General features: G+C 51.1%; 2 protein-coding genes across 9 annotated transcripts; one reads left to right on the top strand and one right to left on the bottom strand.

Annotated features, from left to right (window-relative positions):
* Positions 1-1,323: 1,323 nt before the first annotated feature.
* Positions 1,324-21,013, top strand: BSCL2 (BSCL2 lipid droplet biogenesis associated, seipin). Of its 8 annotated transcripts, none has more exons than XM_016921078.4 (12): positions 1,324-2,177; positions 4,009-4,224; positions 5,696-6,012; positions 8,773-8,854; positions 16,590-16,733; positions 18,491-18,625; positions 18,815-18,912; positions 19,867-20,008; positions 20,147-20,213; positions 20,421-20,501; positions 20,596-20,676; positions 20,767-21,013. In XM_016921078.4, exons 2-12 carry the CDS (start codon positions 4,138-4,140, stop codon positions 20,919-20,921), a joined length of 1,389 nt encoding a protein of 462 aa, XP_016776567.1. In that variant the 5' UTR covers positions 1,324-2,177; positions 4,009-4,137; the 3' UTR covers positions 20,922-21,013. The 8 variants fall into 8 exon arrangements, with proteins under 8 accessions (XP_016776567.1, XP_016776568.1, XP_016776566.1 ...); XM_016921079.4 differs by having other exon boundaries at positions 1,419-1,756; XM_016921077.3 differs by having other exon boundaries at positions 1,692-1,756; positions 20,415-20,501.
* On the bottom strand, positions 2,123-3,029 carry GNG3 (G protein subunit gamma 3). Its single transcript, XM_001156854.7, has 2 exons — positions 2,931-3,029; positions 2,123-2,648 (listed from the first exon to the last, which is right to left on the bottom strand). Exons 1-2 carry the CDS (start codon positions 3,027-3,029, stop codon positions 2,520-2,522), a joined length of 228 nt encoding a protein of 75 aa, XP_001156854.1. The 3' UTR covers positions 2,123-2,519.
* Positions 21,014-21,108: the final 95 nt, after the last annotated feature.

Genomic DNA, 21,108 nt, shown 5'->3' with positions numbered 1-21,108 from the left:
AAGTGATTCTCCTACCTCAGCCTCCCAAGTAGCTGGGATTACAGGTACCCGCTACCACACCGGCTAATTTTTGTATTTTTAGTAGAGACAGTTTTCACCAGGTTGGCCAGGCTGGTCTCGAACTCCTGACCTCAGATGATCCGCCCGCCTCGGCCTCCCAAAGTGCTGGGATTACAGGCATGAGCCACCACGCCCGGCCGGCCAAAAAGAGGCTTTCTTAAAAATCAAGGTTACATTTATTAAACACACTAATTTTTTTTTTTTTTTTTAACCATGTCTGAGCTGTTGTGGAAAATTTCACTTACTCCCCTGGAATTTGCCCAACACCGTGATACAGTGGGGGCGAGGGAGGCAAAGTGCTTGGTCCCTGCCATGCCACATTTGCCATTTAAGCATGTACAGTACAATCTATTCATTGGGTATTTGGGTGCCTGATAATGTGCCATTGTCAGGATACAGGGATTAAAACGGACCTGACCTGATTGATCCTTCCTGGAATTTTCACCGTGCCAAGAAGGAACTGAGGCTCCTCCGCAACAGAATGGGGGTAGGGTCCCACTCCAGGAGGGCAAACTTTTCCCGTTTCTTCATCTCTAGGATGAGGGAATTAATTAGAAGATCTCCAGGACTTCTTAGAGCTCAGAAGTTCCATCAACAGTAAAAAGTTGCTTGGGACGCCTTAAGGTGACCCAAGTTCACTGGGTGTCCCTGGAATTCATGAAGATATCCTTAGGAGGCTAAGTTCAGTTGCTGGTGATAACAACCTTTCTTCCTTTGGTTTCCTTTCTCCACTTTGCTGTCTTCTGTGCAAAGACACCTGGAAGCTGGAGGTAATGAGCTGTCCCTACTATTTCAAAGCAGCCTCCCTTCCCGAAGTATATCCAGGCACAAAACAGGAGCCAGCCTAGGCTTTTCCTGGGGAGGATGCGTCCCTGAGTTTAGGGGACCTCTAGCAGGAGCACACGTACTGGGATTGTTAACGTTCTTTGTCTTGTCCCTGGTCCCATCTCGCCTCTGTGCACCCTTGGAAGGAAAAGATTCTAGGAGGCATTCTGGTGTTCGTAAACCTCCGCCATGTTTGAGTCCTGGAGATGACCATGACATGTTAAGCCTTAAGTTTGGTCCCTGCCCAGACAGCATGCTGGACTTTTGCAAGGCACATTAGGGGTGCGGCCACTGCTTTCTGGCTGCTGTGGCTGAATCGGCCTGAGGGGAAAATGAAAGCAAAAACAAGCCCCAGTTCTACTAGGAAACCCAAACTGAGCAACTTCAGGCTTATCCAGCTCCTGGGAAGACCAGGAAGCAACTGAGGAGCGGTGCACCGAGACGGACAGGGCCGGGGGTGAACCCCCTGCCGCTAATATTTCCGCTCCAAAGGGAGCCTCTCCTTTCTTGGCAAAATGTAGAAACCTAGATTCCCTCGCAAGATCCACGCGACCAGCGTCGGCCACGCTGTGCTTCCTGGGGTCCCCTTGTTTAGTGATTCTTCGTTATGGCCGCCCGTGTGCCTTCGACTCAATCGGGAGGACACCGAAATCCAGATTTCGGGGTTGCAGGGCGCGGGCCCCGGCTTGGTTAGGGCAGGGGCAGCCATTTTGAGACCAGAAGAGGGCGGAAGGGACCATATTGAGAACGCCGGTTGCCTGGGGGCCGCCATTTTAAGAGAAGCCCTGTACGGTAAACTCCGTGATGTGGGGGCTGCCATGTTGGTACGGCCATCTTGGAATGGGAGCGGCTGTGGGCGCAGCCATCTTAGGTATAAAATCGGCTCCAGTCGCGGTAACTGAAGCCAAGCTCCGCCCCTACCCTCCTAAGAGTTCCTCTGCTGTACGACTGCACTCCCGCACCCTCCCCTAAATCCCCCCTCTTCGGCCTGTTTACCTTTTAACTTGGCTTCGTTGCACGTTTGTGTGTGTGTGTTTGCTCTTCGCAGCCTCTTGAGCGTCTTTTGTACTTAATTCTTACACTGTGGACGCTCTCTCGCGCCCGCCATCCCCCGACCCCTCTGATCTCCGATCCTTGACGATGTCTAGCCTGCATTGATTGGCCCTGTTCCCTGGGTATGGCAGATCTGTTGCTTGATGATCCTCTCCCCCCAAGAATTCTAACACAGGAGCTGTCCTGAGGCTCTGGATGACTTTATTCTTCAAATGGTTTTACCCTCCCAGTAGCTCCAGGTGAGACTGAGAGCAAGAACCTGGCCCATCCCTCTCCATTGTCTGAGCAGGTCACCGAGGGAAGCGGGCAGGACGCGCTGGCAGAGTCTGACGGGGCCCTGCTGTGGGTGGAGCAAAGGGTGCCTCATATCTCTGGGGTGCTTGGGGTCGGCCACAAAGGTGGTAGGAAATGGGGTCGACAGATAGGTGAGGGTGGGCCTTGTGCTTCAGATAACCTCACATGGTCAGGCAAGGGTTAGGGGGATGGGATGCAAGGAGCCTAAGGGGCTCACAACAATTACTGACCTAAGGAAGGGCCCAGGAGAGGGAAAAGGGAGGAGTTGTGAGAAGGGACAGGGGAGCTCAGAGGAGAGCACAGAAGAACTTCTTCTCCCGGAAGGGGTTCTCCGAAGTGGGCACAGGGGTGATGAGGGGATCCTCACAGGCGTGGGCATCACAGTAAGTCATCAGGTCTGCTGCTGCCTTGGACACCTGGGACACAGCCAGGAAGGGTATTGTTAGCCAGGACCTCTGAAGGGGACTGCAGCCTCCCTCCCCAAATGGGTTCTCTTTTGCCATCTCCAGGGCTCCTTACGACTGTCTTCTCCCTCATCCCCCCCAGAGGCCTGGGGACAGCTCTCTCTACAGAGCCCCAGACTCCTCCCCTGACCTCAGGAAGTGAAGGAAAGAACGCATCTCTTATCTTGAGCTTTGGGAACCTGCAGCACAGCACAGCCTGGCCAACTAATGGGAGCCAGCCAGGGTCCCACCTACCTTTATCCGACACAAGCTGGCTTCAATCTTAAGCTGTTCCACCATCTTGCGTGCTTGCCCAATACTCATAGTGCTGTTCACCGGGGTCTCACCTTTCATCCTGGAAAAAAGAGGGACCTCTCAGAGCACAGTCTCAGCTGGAGGCCCCCCTCCATGCTCACTCCACACCAATTTACAAGGCTGTGGTCATACCCCAATATTTTGTTCCCCTCCTATCCTCCTCCTCCTCCTCCAGTGGACTGTCTCATCCCTGTATTCCTCATGGAAAAAAATAGGGTGGGATGAGGTGCTCCCCAAACTCCCTCATGGCCTGGGCCACAGATCATTAAACCTTACACAAATGATTTAAGGCTTTTCAGCCCTTCAAACCATGTGTGTTCCCAGCTCTGAAGACCTCAACCAACCCTGATGAGGAGGGCACATCACCCCTGTCTGCTCCAGTGAGCCCCAACAGGAGAAAAACAGGCCATTACTTACCTGAAGCCACAAGCGGCAGTAGCAGCCCTGGGTGTAGGGTCAGTGGAGGGTACCAAAACCTTCTGCCTGAAATGGGTGCCCCACCCAGTAGGGAGTTGCAGCTGAAAGTATCTGATGCAGAAGCAGTGACTATAGGAAAGGAGGCCCCTGGGGAGGGCCAGGCCAGAGGTCTGTCGAGGGCTGGTCTCGGTTTCTGCAGCTCAAGCACTGTCTGGATGGCTGGTACCTGAAGGATGAAGGATGCTAGAAGGAGCTGCTCAGATCCTGGAGCATACCAACTGCCTGGCCAGTGGGGGAGCCTAGCTGCCTACATCCCTGCGCACACCCCCACTGTCGCTGGTTCACTGCCTGCCCCTCCCCCATTGCAGGCATCCTGACTCTGGGCTAGAGACCTCCCCAACAGAGCTGAGGCCAAGGCCGACTCCCCCTCTCAAATGGCGTGGTCTGGGCCTATGACGGCCCCTGCAGTGGAGTCTGTACTGGCTGCGGGGGACCCTGCTCATTTGAAAATCTGACATCAGCTGGGCAGTCGCCCCCCTCCTCCTTTCCTCCCTCTACCCTGACACAGCACTTAGCATCTGAATCTTCGTTTCTCTCCCAGGGACCCTCCATTTTCCATATCCAGGAAAATGTGATGCGCCACAGGTATCAGCGTCTGGATCGCCACTTCACGTTTTAGCCACAAGTGACTCAGTGGAAGATCCAGAGTCAACAGAGGCTCGTCAGGAAGATGTCTACAGAAAAGGTAGACCAAAAGGAGGAAGCTGGGGAAAAAGAGGTGTGCGGAGACCAGATCAAAGGACCGGACAAAGAGGAGGTAGGGGCCCTTGTGGGGACAGTCAGCAGAAATATACTGGAAATAGGTGGGCTGGCGTGAAGGGGGCGGGGGGATGGATTGGTTTTAAGAATTTCATTCATTTTGAATAGATTACTTCCCACGCCCGCAGCAGTGTGCAAAGATGTACACAACACTGGCCTTGCCCTCTGAAGGACTTTATCTGGGGTGATTAGACGTCTACAAAATAGAAGACTGCCTAAAGCTAGTCTAGATAATGTGCTGTGGGGACTCTGAGGGAGAGTGTATCCAGTTAGGGTCAGAGGAGGTCCACAATGCTACCACGCTGGGAACAGGGCACTAATCTGCCTGCGCAACAACGCAAGAGGCCCAGGTTGCCGCAAACTGCAACATGCTCTAGGCGAATGCCCCCGCCTTAGATGCCTACAGGTCCTAGGAGCTGTGGGCGATAAAAATCAGCGCCAGCTGGATGACCGCCTCACTCGCCCGCTTCGCGGGTGAAATGGCCTGTGGTGAAGGTGTGCACGGAGGGCTGTGATTGCAGTCTCAAGGGATAGCCGAGCGGAGGCTGCAGTCAGCGTATCCCCTGGGGCACATCTTGGGGCCTGCAGGGAGGCAGGCGTCTTTCCCCTTTGGTCACGGTAACCGGAGGGAAAACTGCCGCAGAGAGAGCCAGTGGCGAGCGCAAGGAGACAGCGACCTCGCAGCTCGGGAAGGCTCCGCCCCGCCGCGCTGGACCCCGCCCTGGGCCGAAGCCCCGCCTCCCAGGGCTACAAAAGCGGCCGGCGGAGAGGGGCGGGACTTCCCCGGGAGCCGGAAGTCCCGTCTCACGGTTACCCTGGCAGCGCGCGAGGCTGGAGAGTCGGCAGCCCTGTGGCAGCCGGCGGGCTGGTTTCCATGGTTGCACGATTAGGTAGGGGCTCTGGGCGCTTTGCCCAGCCCCGAGCCGGAGGGGACTGGCGGGAAGCGGCGGTTGGCTGCAGGGCGCTCCGCCGGGCGTGGGGTGTAGCCGTGTCGGGGAGCGAGCTCTGCTCGAGGCGGAGAGGAGAAACTCGGGAAGCAATTGTGGCTACTCTTAGGCTACTGGTTTCGTCAGGCCGTGCGACCTTAGGCAAATCGCACATGCTCTCCGTGCAGCTGCCTAGCAGTGTGGATTCAGTATCACCGTGTGTGTAAAGCCCTTTCTAAGAATCGTAAGGTGCTTATTCTTTGTTATATAGCTGTGAATGAGAAGGTGGTTTGTCCCAGCATCAAATGACTGGAGAAGGAATTCCACTGAGGAGATTTAGCACTGGGCCAGAGGGAACACAGTGGAGGAAAGGGAAGGGGTAATTGGCAGAGTGGCACAATCATTTGGAGAAAGGCCATATATATGAAACAATGACTTTGCTATCCTGCTATCTCTCGTTCCTCAAAGCCAGTCCAGTAAGCTGTTTTGTCCCCACCGCCCTGGGGAAAGGAGTCACTCTTTTCCCTCACCCTCTCTTTCCAGGAACCACCAGCTGCTGCGTCCCATGGCCAGGGGTGGCGTCCAGGTGGCAGAGCAGCTAGGAACGCAAGGCCTGAACCTGGGGCCAGACACCCTGCTCTCCCGGCCATGGTCAACGACCCTCCAGTACCTGCCTTACTGTGGGCCCAGGAGGTGGGCCAAGTCTTGGCAGGCCGTGCCCGCAGGCTGCTGCTGCAGTTTGGGGTGCTCTTCTGCACCATCCTCCTCTTGCTCTGGGTGTCTGTCTTCCTCTATGGCTCCTTCTACTATTCCTACATGCCGACAGTCAGCCACCTCAGCCCTGTGCATTTCTACTACAGGTGAGAGGGGCCTTCTATCAAAATAGAGGACTCCTATGGGAATTGTAAGGCCCTTGGAGTTCATTCAGTTCAATCCCCTCATTTACAGATAAGGAAAACTGGAGCCAGGTGTGCTTCCAGGGCCTCTCAACTTTCACAGCCCAAGGCTAGATTTGGGTTGCCAGGGCTAGGATTCTAGTTCTACCTCTGATTACTGAATTCTGGTTAAAAAAAAAAAAAAAAAAAAAAGGAAAAATATCCACTTCTATCATTATGAGGATCAATTCTATTTTGGTTGGATCACCCCTCTCTCAGGGTCAATGTAGAATTTTGAGCCAACTCAACCCTTTAGTGCAGAACCAACCTGGCTTTTAGTAGAGGAGCTATTAGGAAAGCAGCAGTTTGCTTTTTACATTACTGCCTCTCAGTCCCTGAAAGTCGGCTACACAATAGAGATTATGGAAACATAAGATGAGTAGGCGCATAAACTTGCTTCCCAGAGAGTCTTGCGTCTTGACTGGCCCCTTAGGTTCCTTCTCATTTTACAAACCCTGCCAAGTGCCAAATTCTGTCTTTTTTGAGGTGGAGTCTCTCTCTGTTGCCCAGGCTGGAGTGCAGTGGTGCAGTGTCTGCTCACTGCAACCTCTGCCTCCCAGGTTCAAGCGATTCTCGTGCCTCAGCCTCCCAAGTAGCTGGGATTACAGGTGTGTGCCACCACATCTGGCTAATTCTTGTATTTTTAGTAGAGATGGGTTTTTTTTGTTTTGTTATTGTTTTTGTTTTTGAGATGGAGTCTTGCTCTGTCGCCCAGGCTGGAGTGCAGTGGTGCCATGTCGGCTCACTGCAAGCTCCGCCTCCTGGGCTCACGCCATTCTCCTGCCTCAGCCTCCTGAGTAGCTGGTACTACAGGCACCTGCCACCATACCCAGCTAATTTTTTTTTTTTTTTTTTTTTTTTTTAGTAGAGACGGGGTTTCACCTTGTTAGCCAGGATGGTCTCAATCTCCTGACCTTGTGATCCACCCACCTTGGCCTCCCAAAGTGCTGGGGAGATGGGGTTTCACCATGTTGGCTAGGCTGGTCTTGAACTCCTGAATGCAGGTGATCCATCCGCCTTGGCCTCCCAAAGTGCTGGGATTACAGACGTGAGCCACTGTGCCCCACCAAGGTCTCTCTTCTTCTTCTTCTTTTTTTTTTTTTTCTTTTTGAGACAGAGTCTCGTGCTGTTGCCTGGGCTGGAGTGCAGTGGCGCAATCTCAGCTCACTGCAACCTCTGCCTCCAGATTCAAGCCATTCTCCTGCCTTGCCTCAGCCTCCCAAGTAACTGGGATTACAGGTGCCTGCCACCACACCTGGCTAATTTTTTTTTGTATTTTTAGTAGAGATGGGGTTTCACTATGTTGGCCAGGCTGATCTCGAACTCCTGACCTCGTGATCCACCCCCTTGGCCTCCCAAAGTGCTGGGATTACAAGCATGAGCCACTGCGCCCGGCCTAGTTCTCTTTTCTTAACAGTGGTTGTAGGACCTATCAACAGATGCAGAGAAGGGCGTTATAATCAATGGTTTAAAGTCATTTTTTCCCTTAAGTCCCTGGTCCAGAGCTATAGTTTCTAAAGCAGAGCTTCTTAAACTTTTAGGAAATGGATCTTATGGCCCTTCCTGCCATAAAAACATATATACGGCCAGGCGCGGTGGCTCACACCTATAATCCCAGCACTTTGGGAGGCCGAGGCAGGCGGATCACAAGGTCAGGAGATTGAGACTATCCTGGCTAACACCGTGAAACCCTGTCTCTACTAAAAATAAAAAAATTAGCCGGGCGTGGTGGCAGGCGCCTGTTGTTCCAGCTACTTGAGAGGCTGAGGCAGGAGAAATGGCATGAACCTGGGAGGCGGAGCTTGCAGTGAGCCGAGATCGTGCCACTGCACTCCAGCCTGGGCGACAGAGCAAGACTCCGTCTCAAAAAAAAAACCAAAAACGTATATACATGCCCAGGCATATGCTGCGCCCACACCCCCACATGCAAATTTGCCTACAATTGGAGGGGTTCATGAGCTTCTTAATAACCATCTGTAGATCCTTTTGGAGGCGTTTTCTCAAACTAGGACCCAGACCAGAGCTACCAAATCAGAATCTCTTGGGGTGGGACCCTGGAATTTCCTTTTTTTTTTTTTTTTGAGATGGAGTTTCGCCCTTGTTGCCCAGGCTGGAGTGCAGTGGCGTGATCTTGGCTCACCACAACCTCTGCCTCCCAGGTTCAGGCGATTCTTCTGCCTCAGCGTCCCGAGTAGGTGGGATTACAGGCATGCGCCACCACGCCCCGCTAATTTTGTATTTTTAGTAGAGATGGGGTGTCTCCATGTTGGTCAGGCTGGTCTTAAACTCCTGACCTCAGGTGATCCGCCCTCCTTGGCCTCCAAAAGTGCTGGGATTACAGGCGTGAGCTGCCGCTGCTTGGCCCTGGAATTTACATTTTTATCAAGCTCCTTAAGTCTTTAGAAACACTGAAGTATGCAACTATTTAAGTATCTCTAGATTCCCATCTAAGAACATCTGCTGTAATGAGAGGACATACATTGAAGTCATAGGAAGAGAATGAAATAATCCTTCTGGTATCTTGAATCTCCTGGCCACATTTGTTCTCCATCTTTGTAACAGAGAGAAGGGTGCCTGTTCTGAGAGAAGGGAGGAGGGCAGGAGGGAGCCCTAGGGGGCGAAGAAGGTGTATGGATGGACTAGTAAGACTAACTTAGCAGAGTATCCTCCTCCATTCTCGTTTAGGACTGACTGTGATTCCTCCACCACCTCACTCTGCTCCTTCCCTGTTGCCAATGTCTCGCTGACTAAGGGTGGACGTGATCGGGTGAGTATGGGAACTAGAGAGAGGTTTCATTAGAGCTTTGATGACTCAAAATAGGAAGACTTGAGAAAGGCCTAGAGAGAAGCAATTGAGTAATAAGAGACTGGCCGGGCACGGTGGCTCGCGCCTGTAATCCCAGTACTTTGGGAGGCTGAGGTGGGCAGATCACCTGAGGTTGGGAGTTCGAGACCAGCCTGACCAACGCGGAGAAACCCGTCTCTACTAAAAATACAAAATTAGCTGGGCGTGGTGGTGCATGCCTGTAATCCCAGCTACTTGGGAGGCTGAGGCAGGAGAATCACTTGAATCCGGGAGGAGGAGGTTTTGGTGAGCCGAGATCACGCCATTGCACTCCAGCCTGGGCAACAAAAATGAAGCTCTGTCTTAAAAAAAGAAAAAGGAGACTAAGAGGAAGGCTTTGAAGGAAAAGAAATTAAAATTAATTGTGTGTATTGATGGATCTTTCTGCAGCAGGTGTTAGAAATGTTCTTTCTCAACATAGTCCCTGACTTACGGTAATTCAACTTAAGAATTTTTCAACTTACTGTGGTGCAAAAGCGACATACATTCCGTAGACACTGTACTTCAGGTACCTATACAACCATTCTGTTTTTCACTCTCTTTCTTTTTTTTTTTTTTTTCCAGACAGTCTCACTCTGTCGCCAGGCTGGAGTGCAGTGGCGCAATCTCAGCTCACTGCAACCTCCACCTCCTGGGTTCAAGCAATTCTCCTGCCTCAGCCTCCCGAGTAGCTGGCACTACAGGAGCGCGCCACCACACCCAGCTAATTTTTTTGTATTTTTAGTAGGGATGGGATTTCACCATGTTGGCCAGGATGGTCTGGATCTCTTGACCTTGTGATCTGCCCGCCTCCCAAAGTGCTGGGATTATAGGCGTCAGCCACCACGCCCAGCCTGTTTTTCACGTTCAGTACAGCATTCAATAAATCACATGGGATATTCACTACTTTATTATAAGTATAGGCTTTGTGTTAGATGATTGTAATCAACTATAGGTAGGCTAACATAAGTGTTCTGAGCATGTTTAAGGTAGGCTAGGCTAAGTAAGCTATGATGTTCTTTAGGTTAGGTGTACTAAATGCGTTTTCAGCTTGTGATAGTTTCAACTTAGATGGGTTTATCGGAATGTAACCCCATCATAAACTGAGGACCATCTGTATCAGGTGAAGTATGATCTATTTATCTGCTAGGTAAAGTGAGCAATATCTGCTAGGTGAAGTAAGCAATGTTTTAGACCTAAATGAACAAATGAGCTATTACATTGGAATAAGATGGGCATCTACCCAAGAATTTTGAAAGCATTTATATAACATTATGAAACTGTTGTCAAATATATGCATCGTGTCATTACAAAGGGTACTGTGCCAGAGGACTGGCCAGATGCCAGTGTGATGTCAACAAACCTGGGAACCCTGAGAAATGCATATGGGGACTGGGCCCTCTATAGTAGGCAAGCTAGAGGAGGCTCTCATAAAGGATAGGTTCTTTTTTTTTTTTTTTTTTTTTTTGAGACAGAGTCTTGCTCTGTCGCCAAGACTGGAGTGCAGTGGCACGATCTCACTTCACTGCAACCTCCAACTCCTGGGATCAAGCGATTCTCCCACCTCAGCCTCCTGAGTACCTGGGATTACAGGTGCCCACCACCACACCTGGCTAACTTTTGTATTTTTAGCAGAGACAGGGTTTCACCATGTTGGTCAGGCTGGTCTAAAACTCCTGACCTCAGGTGATCCACCCACCTCGGCCTCCAAAAGTGCTGGGATTACATGCGTGAGCAACCACACCCAGCCTGAAGTTTTATTTATTTATTTATTTATTTGAGACGGAGTTTCTTTCCTGTCGCCCAGGCTACAGTGCAATGGCACGATCTTGGCTCGCTGCAACCTCTGCCCCCTGGGTTCAATCGATTCTCCTGCCTCAGCCTCCCAAGTAGCTGGGGTTACAGGTGTATGCCACCATACCTAGCTGATTTTTGTATTTTTAATAGAGACGGGGTTTCATCATGTTGGCCAGGCTGGTCTTAAACTCATGATCTCAGGTGATCTGCCCACCTCAGCCTCTTGAAGTGCTGGGATTACAGACATGAGCCACCATGTCCAGCCTGAAGTTATTTTTCAAAAGTGGTACTTTGGAGGAAACTGATGTAATGATAGAATGTTACACTTTTGAAGGGAGGAGTATAACCTATACCGTCTGGGGTTCTATTTTATTTTATTTTTCAAGACAAGGTTTTGCCCTGCCGCCCAGCCTGGAGTGCAGTGATACGATCACGGCTCGCTGCAGCCTTGACCTCCCAGGTTCAAGTGATCTCCCAAGTAGCTGGGACTACAGGTGTGTGCCACCATGCCCAGCTTTTTTTTTTTTTTTTTTAATTTTTAGTAGAGTCAAGATCTTACTATGTTGCCTAAGCTTGTCTCAAACTACTAGGCTCAAGTGGTCCTCCCGACTCAGCCTCCCACAGTGTTAGGATTATAACCGGGTGTGGTGGCTCACGCCTGTAATCTCAGCACTTTGGGAGGCTGAGGAGGCAGGTGGGTCACCTGAGGTCAGGAGTTCGTGACCAGCCTGGCCAACACAGTCAAACCCCGTCTCTACTAAAAATACAAAAATTAGCCAGGTGTGGTGGCACAAACCTATAGTCCCAGCTACTTTGGAGGCTGAGGCACAAGAATTGCTTGAACCCGGGAGGTGGAGGTTGCAATGAGCTGAGATTGCTCCATTGCACTCCAGCCTGAGTGACAGAGCGAGACTCAGTCTCAAAAAAAAACAACAACAAAAAAAACCAGATAGGATCTTGCTATGTTGCCCAGGCTGGTCTCAAACTCCTGGGCTCAGGCAGTCCTCCCACCTGGTCCTTCCAAACTGCTGGGATTACAGGTATGAGCCACCATGCCTGGCCTAGAATCTTCTATAAAGACATTTATTCAGTTTGCTTCCATGGTTAAAAAATAATAAATGACTTGACTGGGCACAGTGGCTCACGCCTGTAATCCCAGCAATTTGGGAGGCCGAGGCAGGCGGATCACATGGTCAGGAGTTTGAGATCATCCTGACCAACATGGTGAAACACCGTCTCTACTAAAAATACAAAAATTAGCCAGGTGTGGTGGTGCAGGCCTGTAGTCCCAGCTACTTGGGAGGCTGAGGCAGGAGAAAGGCGTGAACCTGGGAGGCGGAGCTTGCAGTGAGCCGAGATCGTGCCACTGCACTCCAGCCTGGGCTACAGAGCAAGACTCCATCTCAAAAAAAATTAGGGGCCAAGCGTGGTGGCTCACGCCTGTAATCCCAATACTTTGGGAGGCCGAGGCGGGCGGATCATGAGGTCAAGAGATCGAGACCATCCTGGCCAACGTGGTGAAACCCCGTCTCTACTAAAAATACAAAAATTAGCTGGGCGTGGTGGTGTGCACCTGTAATCCCAGCTACTCTGGAGGCTGAGGCAGGAGAATCACTTGAACCCAGGAGGCGGAGGTTGCAGTGAGCTGAGATCGTGCCACTGCACTCCAGCCTGGCGACAGAGCAAGACTCCATCTCAAAATAAATAAATAAATAATAATAATAAATGACTTTATTGAGAAGAAATGAGAAAGCCACAGAACCTGGGATGGTGCATACAGTTTTGTGGCCCATTGCAGAGATTATAATGGGAAGGCAGGGAGCCAAGGGAGGGAGCCTCAAACGATCAGGTGTGAGGCTGTCACATGAGGGAGGGAGGAATAAAAGGAAGATGAGAGCAAATTCAGCCCATGTGTCTGATAATTAGAAGAGGTTGAACATTTTGTTTGTTGACAATGAACATTTTTAAATGAATTAATGAATGAAATAATCTGTCCACTATGTGTAACGGCTTGCTAGAAGTAGATGTGGTCGCTGCTCTCAATGAGCTCACAGCGTTGATGGAAAACTATACATTGCATATGTTTGCATGCATTTAAGTAGTAAACTGTAAGATGCGGATTCTGGCCAGGCACAGTGGCTCATGCCTGTAATCCCAGCACTTTGGGAGGCCGAGGCGGGTGGATCACCTGAGGTCAGGGTTCAAGACCAGCCTGACCAATATGGTGAAACCCTGTCTCTACTCAAAATGCAAAAATTAGCCAGGCGTGGTGGTGTGTGCCTGTAGTCCCAGCTACTTGGGAGGCTGAGACAGGAGAATCGCTTGAACCCAGGAGGCAGAGGTCACAGTGAGCCGACATCATGCCACTGTACTCCAGCCTGGGTGACAGAGTAAGACTCCATCTCAAAAAGAAGAGGCCGGGCACGGTGGCTCACGCCTGTAATCCCAGCACTTTGGGGGGCCGAGGTGGGTGGATCACGAGGTCAGGAGATGGAGACCATCCTGGCTAAAACGGTGAAACCCTGTCTCTACTAAAAATACAAAAAATTAGGTGGGCCTGGTGGCGGGCGCCTGTAGTCCTAGCTACTCGGGAGACTGAGGCAGGAGAATGGTGTGAACCCGGGAGGCGGAGCTTACAGTGAGCCGAGATCACGCCACTGCACTCCAGCCTGGGCGACAGAGCGAGACTCCGTCTCAAAAAAAAAAAAAAAAGGATGTGGATTCTGCATTCCAGAAGCATTCGTGAAGAATTAGATCAGTGTTGTCTGGGATAGTCTAAGACGATGGAGATGGTGATGTTCAAAGCGGATCTTTTTTTTTTTTTTTTTGATACAGAGTCTCTCTCTGTTGCCCAGGCTGGAGTGCACTGGTGTGATCTTGCTTCACTGCAACCTCTGCCTCCTGGCTTCAAGTGATTCTCTTGCCTCAGCCTCCTGAGTAGCTGAGATTACAGGCGCATGCCACCACGTCCAGCTAATTTTTGTATTTTTTTTTTTTTAGTAGAGACGGGGTTTCACCACGTTGACCAGGCTGGTCTGGAACTCCTGTCCTGGTGATCTACCTGCCTCGCCTCCCAAAGTGCTGGGATTACAGGCATGAGCTACTGTGCCGGGCCCAAAGCGGATCTTTTAAGGAAGGGTGAATATTACATGGGAATGTTAGAGAAGGGGGAGAATCTGCCCATCAAGCAGGCAATTGTGGACAAAAGCATGGAATTTTTTTTTTTTTTTTTTTTTTTTTTTTGGAGACAGAGTCGCCCAGGCTGGAGTGCAGTGACGTGATCTCGGCTCACTGCAAGCTCCGCCTCCCGGGTTCACGCCATTCTCCTGCCTCAGCCTCCCAAGTAGCTGGGACTACAGGCGCCCACCACCGTGCCCGGCTAATTTTTTTGTATTTTCAGTAGAGACGGGGTTTCACCGTGTTAGCCAGGATGGTCTCGATCTCCTGACCTCGTCATCTGCCCGCCTCGGCCTCCCAAAGTGCTGGGATTACAGGCATGAGCCACCGCGCCCGTCCGGCATGGATTTATTTACAAGGTTTTAGTATTAAATTCTGTGGATCCCTTTGGAGGAGATTAATTTTTTTTTTTTTTTGAATTGGGGTCTCATTCTGTCACCCCAGTTGGAGTGCAGTGGCCCAATCATAGCTCAAACTCCTGGGCTCAAGGGATCCTCCTGCCTCAGTCTCCTCAGCAGCTGGGACTGCAGGCATGCACCACCACACCTGGCTAAGAGAACTACCTATTTTAATGTTTCAAAGAATTTGGGCCAAGGGCAGTGGCTCACACCTATAATCCCAGCACTTTGGGAGGCCAAGGCAGGATTGCTTGAGTCCAGCAGTTCAAGACCAGCTTGGGCAGCATAATGAGACCCCGTCTCTACAAAAAAATAAAAAATTAGCTGGGTGTGGTGGCACATGCCTGTAGTTCCAGCTACTCAGGAGGCTGAGACAGGAAGATCAACTGAGCCCAGGAGGTTGAGGCTGCCAGTGAGCTGTGATCACACCACTGCACTCCAGCCTTTGTGACAAGAGCGAGATCCTGTCTCAAAAAAGAAAAGAATTAATAGACTGGGGGAGTGGTTGAGGGGAAGAATTCATAGGCTGAGCAACAAAGCAAGACCCCTGTCTCTCCAAAAAAAAAAAAAAAAAAATTTTAGTTGGGTGTGGTTGCATGTGCCTATAGTCCGTATGGTCCCAGGTACTTAGGAGGCAGAGGCAGGAGGATAGATTGAGCCCAGAAGTTCCAGGCACAGTGAGCCATGATCATGCCACTGCCTTCCAGCCTGTGACAGAGCAAGACCTTGTCTTCACACACACACACACACACACACAAAACGTTTATGAAGCAACTGGCTTAATCATCTGGTCTCTACAGGGGGTAGGAATCTCATGGAATCCATTTTCTTCAACAGATAGTTTTTTGTTTGTTTGTTTTGAGACAGAATCTTGCTCTGTCACCCAGGCTGGAGTACAGTGGCATGATCTCAGCTCACTGCAACCTCCGCCTCCCGGGTTCAAGCAGTTCTCTGCCTCAGCCTCCGAGTAGCTGGGATTACAGGTGCCTGCTACCACGCCCGGCTAATTTTTGTATTTTTAGTAGAGACAGAGTTTCACCATCTTGGCCAGGCTGGTCTTGAACTCCTGACCTTGTACACTCGTCTCAGCCTCCCAAAGTGCTGGGATTACAGGCATGAGCCAACCGCGCCCGGCCAACAGATAGTTCTGACTGGCAATAAGAAGGTACAAAAAAAGGCCCCTATCAGTGGTTTCAACCATTGCCTTAGTGATAAACACTGAAAGCACCCCCAAGGCTGAACCCACGTTTTGGAGGTAGTTCACTATGGGCTAGGGCAGTATTTTCCATTTTTTTTTTTTTTTTGAGACAGAGTTTTGCTCTTGTCGCCCAGGCTGCAGTGCAATGGCGCGCTCTCGGCTCACTGCAATCTCCGCCTCCAGGGTTCAAGCGATTCTCCTGCCTCAGCCTCCTGAGTGGCTGAGATTACAGGCGCCTGCCACCACGTCTATCTAATTTTTGTATTTTTAATAGAGACGGGGGTTTCACCATGTTGGCCAGGCTGGTCTCGAACTCCTGACCTCAGGTGATCCACCTGCCTCGGCCTCCCAAAGTGCTGGGATTACAGGCATGACTCACTGCACCTGGCTAACCTTTTTTTTTTTTTTTTTTAACCCATTACCTCTAATTAAAAACAGAAGCTTTACCCTCACTCCTGTAATTTTTATATACTACTGTGTGAGGGCCTTGTTGCCAGATATGAATCAATAAAAGGGCTAGAAGAATATAGAAATAGGAAAAACTAGGGCATGTTTGGTAGCAAATCTTTAACCTCTTGAGGGTGATCCCTGTGAAGAAGCCTTCCTACTCTGAGTCTTGGGGTGCTACCAACAGAACCAAGATAAGGGAGCTAGAATGGCAGAAAGATGATCTGGAGCGAGGATGACTGTGCCAGAGCTGGCTGGGGAGACTGAGCACTGTCAGTGCTTGATTAATAATGTAAGAGAGGACAGGTTGGGCCCTGGGGACAGCCTCACCGGCCCATAGGCCAGAGTCACAGATGGCCCAGTTGGCAACATGATGGTTCACTTTTGGAAAAGAAACGTGACACAGCCTTTCTGGGAACAGGGTAGCCAGTCTGATTGAGGAGAGCCAACAGGATACCCAAGACCTGGACGTGAGAGGCTCTAGCCACCAGAAGGGGGCAGCACCTTCTTGGGATGACAGATTGAAAGGCCCGTTAGGCTACCCAAGAGGGTTGTGGCTGAGTATTTGGGGGCGTTGGGGGGGCTAAGAGGGAGGTGGAATAGAGACAGTACATTTTCAACAGAAAATTTTTTTTAAAGAAATGGGGGCTACCTTTGGCAGGTGCTGATGTATGGACAGCCGTATCGTGTTACCTTAGAGCTTGAGCTGCCAGAGTCCCCTGTGAATCAAGATTTGGGCATGTTCTTGGTCACCATTTCCTGCTACACCAGAGGTGGCCGAATCATCTCCACTTCTTCGCGTTCGGTAAGTGTTGGTGGCCTGTCTGAGAAGGTGTGGAGGAAGATGGCAGGATCAGAATGGGTAGGGGGCCGGGTGTAGTGGCTCAGGCCTATAATCCCAGCAGTTTGGGAGGCCGAGGCAGGCAGATCGCTTGAGCCGAGGAGTTCAAGACTGGCCTGGGCAACATGGCGAAACCCATCTCTACAAAAAAAGTTTAAAAAATTAGCTGGGCATGGTGGCTCACGGCTGTAGTCCCAGCTACTCTAGAGGCTGAGGTGGGAGGATCGCTTAAACCTGGGAGGTTGAGTCTGCAGTGAACCAAGATTGCACCACTGTTCTCCCTCCTGGGCAACAGAGCAAGACCGTCTCAAAAAAAAAAAAAAGAATGTCTGGGTAGGGATTCCTCAGGAGAAAACACCCTTGGCTTTGAGGTCACAGACACATCAGGATAAAGAAGGGAATCAAGGCCGGGCCCAGTGGCTCATGCCTGTAATCCCAACACTCTGGGAGGCCGAGGCGGGTAGATCACCTGAGGTCCAGAGTTCGAGACCAGCCTGACCAACATGGAGAAATCCCGTCTCTACTAAAAATACAAAATTAGCTGGGCATGGTGGTGCATGCTTGTAATCCCAGCTACTCAGGAAGCTGAGGCAGGAGAATTGCTTGAACCCGGGAGGCAGAGGTTGTGGTGAGCCAAGATCGCGCCACTGCATTCCAGCCTGGGCAACAAGAGCAAAACTTTGTCTTAAAAAAAAAAAAAGAAAGGAATCAGCTTACAAAACCAGAAACCTTTGCCAAACGCCCCAGGTATCTCAGGAGCATGCCCAGCTTTGGGATTAAGTGTGAAGAGTGGAGCTGCTCTCAGAAAACAGGCTTTAGAGCCAGACAGACATGGGCTTGTGTCCTCATTCAGAAACAAACTAGCTGTGGGTCACCTGACTTAACTTCTTGGGTATAAAGTATCATAAAATGGGTATAATAGTAACTGCCTCATAGCAAGACTAGTTTGGATTCAATGGGGAAATGTAAAATTCCTATTAGCACATAGTGGCTGTTTAATGTTTTTTTGTTTTTGAGACAGAGATCTTGCTCTGTCGCCCAGGCTGGAGTGCAGTGGCGTGATCTCGGCTCACTGCAACCTTCACCTCCTGGGTTCAAGCGATTCTCCTGCCTCAGCCTCTCAAGTAGCTGGGACTACAGGTGCTCACCACCCCACCTGGCTAATTTTTGTATTTTTAGTGGAGGTGGGGTTTCACCATGTTGACCAGGCTGGTCTCGAACTCCTGATCTCAAATGATTCAACCACCTCAGCCTCCCAAAGTGCTGCAAGTACAGGTGTGAGCCACCGCACCTGGCCTAATAAATGTTAAGACTCCATTCTTCCATTAATTAACAACACAACCTCATCATGAAGCAAATTCCTGATGTCTACATGATGGGGGGAAAGCTTCAGATGGTGCGCTGGGACTTAGATCCCGTACTGGATTACAGAACTACTTGGTGGGAAAGGCAGATCAGAGACAGTGCTGGGCTTAATCTAGGAAGGTTTCTTGGAAGGAGGGGCCTTTGCTCTATAATAGAGTGTGGTTTAGTAGGGAGAGAGATACTCAAGCAATTGGAATGGTTGGATGAGACTGAGGGGTAGGAAGTGAAGGTGAGGGAGCCAGGGACCTGAGGAAGAAGCCGCCTTCATAGACTACTCAGGGGTGGTTGAGGGGTAGGTAGGGTCATGGGGATCTGGCGTGCACCTGTCCCCAGCCTCTGCTTCCCACCCCCGGCAGGTGATGCTGCATTACCGCTCAGACCTGCTCCAGATGCTGGACACACTGGTCTTCTCTAGCCTCCTGCTATTTGGCTTTGCAGAGCAGAAGCAGCTGCTGGAGGTGGAACTCTACGCAGACTATAGAGAGAACTCGGTGAGTGAGGTGAACGAGCTTTATGACTAGGAGATAGCCCCTCCCATTAGCCCAGGATTCTACCTGAGGAGCCTCCAGGCTCAGGAGGCATCACAACTGAGAGACTGGAAGTGGGGCTCAGATGAGGCGGGTAAGAATGCCAGCGGCAGGACCCTGGCCTGACGCCGCCCTCACCCCACCCCCTCACAGTATGTGCCGACCACTGGAGCGATCATTGAGATCCACAGCAAGCGCATCCAGCTGTATGGAGCCTACCTCCGCATCCACGCGCACTTCACTGGGCTCAGGTGAGGGGCCAACTGGAGTGAACTTTGGGCAACTCTTCACGGGGGCTAACCTTCCACCAAGAGGGTCCCAAGCAGAGGTAATGGGTTTACAGAGCAGAGCTGAGTTGGGTTTCACATAGGCCAGAGGGTCTCAAAGCTGCCACATATTGTCCTATCAGCTCCCTGGGGAATTTTTATCTAGGCATCAGAATTTTTAATTTTTGTTTTTTGCCCCCCCAACCCTCCATCATCCCTGTTCATCTTCCCTCCGCCCTGCCATCCACCCAGAAATCCAGGGCTAAGGGCTCCACCCAAGTGAGCAGAATTTTTTTTTTTTTTTTTTTAAAGAGGGGGTCTTGCTCTGTTGCCTAGGCTGGAGTGCAGTGGCGCGACCTCGGCTCATTGCAAGCTCTGCCTCCCGGGTTCACGCCATTCTCCTGCCTCAGCTTCCTGAGTGGCTGGGACTACAGGCTCCTGCGACCACACCTGGCTAATTTTTTTTGTATTTTTGGTAGAGATGGGGTTTCACCGTGTTAGCCAGGATGGTCTCAATCTCCTGACCTTGTGATCCGTCCACCTTGGCCTCCCAAAGTGCTAGGATTACAGGCGTGAGCCACCGCGTCCGGCCTGTGAGCAGAATGTTTTAAAGCACCCCGAGGAAGGCTGATGGGCTGACAGAATTAAGAGCTACTGTTTTGAACCGTTGGCTTAGCAAGAGTTGGGGTGACTCTTGAGAGACAGACAACATTGAGGCTGTGGCATATGGCCCTCCCACAGGAGACTTCCCAAGGTCCTTGGCCTTTGTTAGAACCTGGTATAGCAGGTTCTGGGAACTGTGTGGGTGGGAGGCAGGGGTGACAGAGCCAGCTGTAACCAAACTCACTTGAATTGCCCTAGAAATTATTTCTGGGACATGAGAAGGCTGGTGCTCTCTGGTAACTGCTACTACCTTCTTGTCCCTACTTCCTACCTCAGATACCTGCTATACAACTTCCCGATGACCTGCGCCTTCATAGGTGTCGCCAGCAACTTCACCTTCCTCAGCGTCATCGTGCTCTTCAGCTACATGCAGTGGGTGTGGGGGGGCATCTGGCCCCGACACCGCTTCTCTTTGCAGGTCGAAAGGGGCAAGGACCCCCTTTTGCCCCTTTGATCTTTGTGGGTGGTCAGGGGTATGTTGGGGATTAGGGCATGAGGGTCCTGATTGTTAGTGAGGGAAGTCAGTCCTGGCTGCTCAGTAGTTTTTCCTCCACAGGTTAACATCCGAAAAAGAGACAATTCCCAGAAGGAAGTCCAACGAAGGATCTCTGCTCATCAGCCAGGTAAAGGTGTTGGCTGGGGAGCTGTTGAGGTGGGCTAGGTTGAGCTGGGCTGGGCCAGAAGGAGTCCCTGCTTCATCCAGTATGAGGCTTAGGGTATCACCGACTGAGACAAGGGTCAAAGGAAAGGCGAGGAAGGTGACGTTGGCACTGCCGTCCAGGCACAGCCACCCTAACCCTAACCTGTCCTCTCCCTCTTTGGAGGTGCAGGGCCTGAAGGCCAGGAGGAGTCAACTCCACAATCAGATGTTACAGAGGATGGTGAGAGCCCTGAAGATCCCTCAGGGACAGGTATGGCGCAGCCGCCACACTCTCTCCTTCCTGACTCCTTGGCTTTCTCCTTCAGTGTCTGGGTCTGACCCCTGCATTCCCCTTTTGGCTGCAGAGGGTCAGCTGTCCGAGGAGGAGAAACCAGATCAGCAGCCCCTGAGCGGAGAAGAGGAGCTAGAGCCTGAGGCCAGTGATGGTGAGGGGCATCCTGCAGCATGACCTGGGTGGGGCCCCCGGTTAATCTAATATCCCATTTGAGATTTTGTTTTTCCCTTTCCTGGCCCAGGTTCAGGCTCCTGGGAAGATGCAGCTTTGCTGACGGAGGCCAACCTGCCTGCTCCTGCTCCTGCTTCTGCTTCTGCCCCTGTCCTAGAGACTCTGGGCAGCTCTGAACCTGCTGGGGGTGCTCTCCGACAGCGCCCCACCTGCTCTAGTTCCTGAAGAAAAGGGGCAGACTCCTCACATTCCAGCACTTTCCCACCTGACTCCTCTCCCCTTGTTTTTCCTTCAATAAACTATTTTGTGTCAGCTTCTTCCTTGACTCTGAAATGGGTTCAGGGCCATTTGAAAACCCTGTGTCCCCCATGCATCTCTCACTTTCCACCATTAGAGGGGAGGTCTTCTTGTC

The sequence above is a fragment of the Pan troglodytes genome, chromosome 9 (genome assembly GCF_028858775.2).
Source record: "Pan troglodytes isolate AG18354 chromosome 9, NHGRI_mPanTro3-v2.0_pri, whole genome shotgun sequence".
NCBI classification, from domain to species: Eukaryota; Metazoa; Chordata; class Mammalia; order Primates; family Hominidae; genus Pan; species Pan troglodytes.
This window is presented reverse-complemented; position numbering and strand designations above follow the sequence as displayed.

Bases quoted from the DNA above. Each gene is read 5' to 3' on its own strand.
- GNG3 (XM_001156854.7), bottom strand. From the start codon at position 3,029: ATGAAAGGTGAGACCCCGGTGAACAGCACTATGAGTATTGGGCAAGCA. The intron at 2,649-2,930 runs GTAGGTGGGACC...GCTGTGTCCCAG, and splicing joins CCAGCTTGTGTCGGATAAAG to GTGTCCAAGGCAGCAGCAGA.
- BSCL2 (XM_016921077.3), top strand. From the start codon at position 4,138: ATGTCTACAGAAAAGGTAGACCAAAAGGAGGAAGCTGGGGAAAAAGAG. The intron at 18,913-19,866 runs GTGAGGGGCCAA...TTCCTACCTCAG, and splicing joins GCGCACTTCACTGGGCTCAG to ATACCTGCTATACAACTTCC. The intron at 20,502-20,595 runs GTATGGCGCAGC...TTTTGGCTGCAG, and splicing joins TGAAGATCCCTCAGGGACAG to AGGGTCAGCTGTCCGAGGAG.